The sequence below is a fragment of the Lonchura striata genome, chromosome Z (assembly GCF_050655825.1).
Source record: "Lonchura striata isolate lonStrDom1 chromosome Z, ASM5065582v1, whole genome shotgun sequence".
In the NCBI taxonomy this organism is placed as follows: Eukaryota; Metazoa; Chordata; class Aves; order Passeriformes; family Estrildidae; genus Lonchura; species Lonchura striata.
This window is the reverse complement of record NC_140740.1, coordinates 22641669-22648021: the sequence shown is the minus strand read 5'-3', so window position 1 is coordinate 22648021 and position 6353 is coordinate 22641669. Positions and strand designations below refer to the sequence as shown.

Here is a 6353-nt window from a genome sequence, read left to right as displayed (position 1 = left end):
GCCCCAGCTCGGACCAGCACAGGGAGAGGGGACACGGGGGGCACAGGGGAAAAGCAAGAGGTTAGGGAGGAAGCAGAGCAGGGGAGGAAGTTACAAAGAGGCCTATACCTATACAGATACCAATCTATGTAACTAAACTCCCATATATCAAAATAAAGATGCCTTTCTATAAATGTAATTATATTGCATCTATAAATGCGACTATACACATGTATAAATGCAACTATGGACATCTATAACTATAACTGCACATCAAAAAATATAAATATATACACCTAAAATTAAAAATAAATTAACTATACAGACCTCTAACCATCTACCTGGATAAATATAAGTATATAAACCTATACATACAACTACATAACTATACACATCTATTAATATTACGAGAGACAGAGGAATTCTACCTGCCCGATGGTCACAGGCTCTCCCTCTGTCTCTTCCAGCCACACAGGGCAAACCTCCTGGGGAAGTCAATCACACTGGATCTGGGAAGCAAAGGAAACACGGAGTCAATATTGGCCTTTGCACAAGTATCCCCTGAGCACCAATTGTCCGTCCATGAGGGCCTTTAAAAGATGGCCTGAAAGGCAGACTCTCACTTGGCAATTTGAAGCCTGCTCTTTAAAAAACAGGGATCCTTCCAAGTGTTCAAAACTGCACAGCATAAAGTATTTAAGTATCCCGATGAAGTCTCAGCACTCACAGTGCAAATGGCACCCACGAGAGCTTGAAACAGAGACAGTGCCAGTGACAGAGACACCACAGCCCTCACTGAAATGGCTGAAGGCTGCTGGGGGCTGAGTTATGAACCAAACTGGGACACCCAGCTTGGTGACACAACTCCCACAAGGTCAGGTTTATTCCCTGCTCCCCTGCCACAGCAGAGGACTCTGTCAGAGCCTCTGCAGAAGTGTGGAGGGCAGGGCTCAGGCACGTGCCTGTACAGGATTTGAACTAAAGGCACTGGGAAGCACCAACCCTGCAGACAAGAACTCAACTTTTCTCATCTCACCTTCCTGCCAGAGGCAGGCTCAGAGCAGCCGTCTCACACCTCTCTAAACCAATGGGGGCTCTGTCCTTACCAGGCTCCTCGGGCTCTGGAGAACTGTTCCCGCAGCTCTCGGTGCCAGATGGAGTTTCTTCTGCTGCAGCTCTCTGCACAGGCTCCCCTCCTGAAGACTCAGGAGCAACATTAATACTCGCCTTGAAAGAACAGTAGAAAAAAAGAAAATTAGAGATCATTCAATATTTTGTTGGAATCACATCAAGGTACAGTTACTCCACTTCTTCATGTAACAATGTTCAAAATCTCTCAGCCCAGCATCTTCCATTCCTCTCCAATGGGATTACCTGAGAAGAGGGAGGCCTTTCAGACACGGACCTCCTGATCTCCCGAATCATTTGCTCTATGGCAAAGCCCAGATCCACTGGTGGCAATTGTTCTTCCCCAGGTGCCTTCTGTGCTGAGCTGGAGGCTGTTGATGCTGCAGCACTGCCAGGTGGAGCACTGGGGGCTGAAGTGCCCGAGGCAGCTGCAAGAATCCAAACACATTGGTCAGGCTCCGCCACGTGGCTCTGGGACACAGATCTCTGTTGCTGCCTTGGATTAAACATCGCAGGAAACACGCAGGAAAACCAGGCAGAGAATCTTTTGGCTGTCTGGGTGTCCCTTCTCGATAGGCTTGACGATTTTGGGGCAAGAATGACAGAGCCTTGTGGAAAAATAGTTCAGTCACTTTTCATGACCTTTTGGGAAAGCAAAGAGCTACAGCTCTTTTCCTACCTCGTGGGACGGAGGCTGGGGGCTGCTGCTCCCTGTGGAGAGGCTGGAAGCTGCCCGGCTGCATCCTGAGCAGCTCCCGGTCGACCGGAGGCAGCTGCTCTCCGTACAGGTCCTGGAAGCGGCTGCGGGGCCGCGCCTCCCCGGGCGGCAGCAGCGGCTCCCCGCAGAAACCGAGCAAGTCGCAGGGCGCGATCCGGAGCACCTCCTGCTCGGCGGGCGGCGGCCGCTGCCCATAGAGCTCCTGGAAGCGGCTCGGCCCCTCCCGCCGGGCCGGCACCGGCCGGTCCCGGTGCAGCAGGTGGAAGCCGCAGGGCGGGCGCCGGGCGAGCAGCGGCCGCTCCCCGGGCGGCTGCTGGAAGCGGCCGGGCCGGGGGCTGCGCAGCTCCCGCCCGTCCGGCAGCGTCCGCTCCCGGTGCAGCAGGAGGAAGCCGCTGGGCGGGCGCCCGGGCGGCAGCGGCGGCCGCTCCGTGGGCAGCGGCTGGAAGCGAGCGCGCCCGCCCCGCCCGTCCGGCAGCGGCCGCGCCCCGGGGAGCTGCTGGGAGCCGCAGGGCGGGCGCCGGCGGCCCTCCCGCCCCGCCGCCGGCCGCTGCCTGGTGGCCGCGCTCCGGCGCCGGATGCGGAGCAGGAGGTCGGGGCGGTCGCGGCGGAAGCAGGGGTTGCTGTAGTGGAGCCAGGCGCCGGCATCGCCCGGCGCGGCTGAGCCAGCCCGGCCCGGCACGCTGCGGAAGCCGTAGCGGTGGAGCTGGCGCACGAAGCTGCGGAACCGCGTGGCTCTGAAGGTGCCCGGGGCCGGCCCCTGGGCGTCGCCCGGGCTGAGCAGCTCCCGCTCGAAGAGGGAGCGGTCGATGAGCAGCCCCTGGGCCCGGCTGTCCCAGCGCACGGAGCGGACGCGGGGGCTGTTCGCCAGGCGCCACAGCTTGGCGGGGAAGGTGCTGGCGCAGAGCCCGGCGGGCAGCGGCAGCTCCGCCATGGCACCGATCGCCGAGTGCCGCCGCAACGGCCGCAGCGCAACGGCCGCGGCTGCGCCGGCGGCGCGCGGCCTGAGGGGGGCGCTGCGCTCGGGCCCCCGGCGCGGGCCGGGCTCGGCGGGGACGAGCGCGGCAGAGCCGGGGCCGCGGGCACAGCGCGGGCGGGGCGGCTCCGGGGCTGGCCGGGCTCGGCTCGGCACGGCACGGCACGGCTGGGCAGGGCAGGGGAAGCCCCTGGCGAGGGCGCTGGGAGCGGCGGCGGGCTCTGTCCCCACGCTGCATCCCGCGCCTGGGTCACCATCGGCTACAAAGAGAGAGGACATTGCTCTGTCTTGGCTGGGGAAAGGATGAAAAGGGGGGATTGGAAAACATTCCTTTGGCCTCCTTTTCAGCAGACTAGCTGGTTTTGTCTCACCATGTCTGCCTGTCTTTGGCAGAATTGGCATATCACTGGTGGAGTCAGCAACAGCAGCAAGAAGGGCCAGAAATTTTGTCTGCATTGTCTTCAAAGCTGTAGTGCTGCCCCATGGATGGATGTTGCTTTATGCAAGGGATTTTTGGCCTAGAGTTGTAGCAAACTCGTGCTTGTGTCTTCCCAAACCACATTGCAGTTTTCTTTCCTCAGGAATCACCTCTTCTTTTTCTTCCCCCCATCGGGGGAGAGTTCCAATGCAAATGTCTCCTGCAGCCAACTCTTGTCGCTGTAGACTGACAAAGGAGGTCTTGCAATGGAGAGAGACTCCCTAGAGCTGCTTGTGGAGAGCTGGAGGGGGAAGCTTTGTCCTTTAGTCTTCAAGTCTTGTTGGGGAGCTGCTTGTGCTCTGGGGGACGCACACCAACGATGCCTATCCAAGCCTTGCAGGTTCATTCCCGAGCTTCCTGACACACCACAGAGACTTTGTGGTTGTCGTGTTGGGGCACAAATTTTAGTCTGTGTACTTTTTGAAATGCTTAATTTTAGTTTTTTTTTAATTTTCTGCAGAAATGTTGTCATAATTTGTTGCTTTTCCTACTTTTTGGGGAACTTCCCTTTGCTGTCGTCCCAGATCAGGCCAATTCCTAGGGTTCCTTCCCAAACTGAGGAACAGCCCATGGCCTCCACTCTCCAGCTGGAACAGAAGGAAGCACAGAGAGTTTGCTGTTGTGGGAGAGGAGCTTCTCCTTCCTGCCTGCTTTCCCTTTGGGACAGGTTGGTGTGTGTTCATTTGATAAAGGGGGGTTTAAACTCTGAAGGAGTTGTGTTTCAAACTGCTCCATCCTCAAGCACTTCTGTGGCTATCCTTGGACAAAGACCTCTTGGTGGGAGCTCCCAGTGGCAGGTTAAAGAAGGAGGTTGATGTTTCAGGGTTGTGACTGCTGAAAGTAGTTGGTTTCTGGAGGTGTCCAGAGCTGGGAGTGGCTCCTTTTCTCACCTGCCTGCAGAAAAGAAAGTTGCACAGTGGGAATTTCATTTGTTGAGGTGGCCATCAGGGGCCATCCAGGTATTTTCCAAGAGATAGGCTGGCAGGGAGGCCAGTCTTGTGCTAAACTGGCTGTGTGTTTGTTTTGATGGTGGGGAGGATCAGAGATGCAGACACAGACACCAGCTGAAGGAATAGTGTCATTTACTGTAATGCAAAAGTGCAAAAAGGAATAAAAGGATAAGCTAAGCAATGCACCTCAGCATTATTACAAAGGGTTGCCTCTAGTGATTAAGAAAGATACATCACCAGATACCCCAATCCTTTCCCCTTCATCCAGAGCTGCACATCAGCTGGGGGAAGCTGTTCCAGCCAAGCCCTGGAAAGCCACGGCTGGGAACTGGGAAATCCCACAGTGCCTCCACCTTTGCTGGCCAAGAGGCTTCCGACTGCACTGTGAGAGTAGCCCAGCTTTGAAAGTGCTGGACAAGCAGTGTGACAGAGCTCCTGCTGAGGGGACATCTGATTTCATTCACTTTTAGTTTTCTCCCCAAGCCTGTCCAGGGCTCAAGGAGGAACCAAGGCCAGATTGGCCTTATTTGGTTTCCTAATGCCAGAAGGTGAAGCCGTGTTTCACCAATGAATGGATGCATCGATCCTTTTCATAGCAACACTTGCTTAAGGAGCAGATACATAGAATGCTTGGCTGGAAAGATCATCTAGAGGGCAGCTTTGGCTCAGGTCCTGTTGTTGAGGTTTCAGTCAGGGCCTGTTGTTCAGCCCTCAGTCCTTCAGTATTTTGTGGTGCAATCAGTGCTGTGCAGAGCTGGAAACAAACAAGTCTGTCTTTGGGACATTTGAGACAGGGAAGAGGATTAGCCCTGCAAGGCCGGGCTAGTGCCAAGAGCAGAAGGCCAGCACCCTGCACTTGCCCACAGGGAGCTGTCCAGAGCAAGAAGCCACTCCTGCCCAGGGGCTGAGGTGCCCGAAGCTGCCTCCCCGCTGTGCAGCTCTGCAGAGCCCACGGAGCGCAGGGCCCTGGGCAGCCAGGGCAGCCCGGCTGCCTTGGGGCACAAGGAGTGTCCCAGAGAGAAGCTGCTGCCCTTTGCTTTGGAAATGTTGCTCAGAGTCTTGTCATTGATCCACAGGGTCTGACATGTTTTCCTTTCCTCTCACAAATTCAACACAGCTTTTTGAGAAAATTGACTGATGTAGCTTCTGCTGGTGATGGTGCTTTTGTCTGCAGGTGAGAGCTGGTGATTTGAACCAAGGACAGAGTCCACTGTTAACACCCCAGTATTGCCAAGTCAAGAAAATCATTCCCAATTGGGCTATTGCTGCTGAGCAATTTTCCTTGGTTTTGGATATCTACGACCTTAAGAAACTCAACAGAGGATACCAGCAGTAACATGATGCCAAGTTTTTCCACCTCTTTTCTGTGTCTTTGGTGCTTTTAGGAGTTCCTCAGTGCCCAGCAGGAATGAAAGGACCTGTGATAATGTGATTTGAGAGCTCTGATTTGTGCCCTCCATGAGGATTCCAGCAGTAGCATGATGCCAAGTTTTTCCACTTCTTTTCTGTGTCTTTGGTGCTTTTAGGAGTTCCTCAGTGCCCAGCGGTAATGAAAGGACCTGTGATAATGTGATTTGAGAGCTCTGAGTTGTGCCCTGCCACATGAGTGTTCATGGCAAGCTGGACACCCCACTTGTGGGTCTGTCGAGTTAAATTCATCCCAATTCTGTGCAAACAGCAGCCCCGAGATGCTGAGAAGAGCAAGGACAGTGGGTGGGTGTGCATGCACAGATACAGGGCTGACTGCTGTGTGGGCAGAAGGCTTTGGACAGCAGAACATCTTCACTCTTCCAAGCTGGAGCAATATATCAAATCTATATTAAATGAAAATATTTATCAAAATATATTAAAATATATTTATAATATTATGTGATATGTGATACATATATAATATAATATTATATGATACACAATATTTATATATATTATGTATCACACAATACATATGAATTTACATATTAATTCATCATATATGTCATAGTTGTAATTTCTCATCTATATACTACATATTTTATATTTTAGTATAGATACTATAATAAATAGAATATATAAAATAGCCTCTTGATCTTTTTCTAAGCTGCTGCCTGTGGGTCATATCGACCATCTCCTAGTGTTACTGCATTTGTG

General features: G+C 53.5%; 1 protein-coding gene across 2 annotated transcripts; it reads right to left on the bottom strand.

The window, feature by feature from the left end:
- On the bottom strand, window positions 1–2756 carry LOC146763697 (uncharacterized). Of its 2 annotated transcripts, XM_085567503.1 has the most exons (4): window positions 1787–2756; window positions 1354–1535; window positions 1086–1206; window positions 1–488 (listed from the first exon to the last, which is right to left on the bottom strand). In XM_085567503.1, the coding sequence occupies exons 1-4, from the start codon at window positions 2754–2756 to the stop codon at window positions 478–480; spliced, it is 1284 nt and encodes a 427-aa protein (XP_085423629.1). In that variant the 3' UTR covers window positions 1–477. The 2 variants fall into 2 exon arrangements, with proteins under 2 accessions (XP_085423629.1, XP_085423628.1); XM_085567502.1 differs by having other exon boundaries at window positions 1–1206.
- Between the last annotated feature and the right edge of the window lie 3597 nt (window positions 2757–6353).

What these genes read in the sequence shown, in the direction of transcription:
- LOC146763697 (XM_085567502.1), bottom strand. Translation starts at nt 2,756, where the DNA reads ATGGCGGAGCTGCCGCTGCCCGCCGGGCTCTGCGCCAGCACCTTCCCC. An exon ending in CCCAGCCTCCGTCCCACGAG is followed by an intron (nt 1,536 to 1,786) that starts GTAGGAAAAGAG and finishes GGATTCTTGCAG; the next exon opens with CTGCCTCGGGCACTTCAGCC. An exon ending in AAAGGCCTCCCTCTTCTCAG is followed by an intron (nt 1,207 to 1,353) that starts GTAATCCCATTG and finishes TGTTCTTTCAAG; the next exon opens with GCGAGTATTAATGTTGCTCC.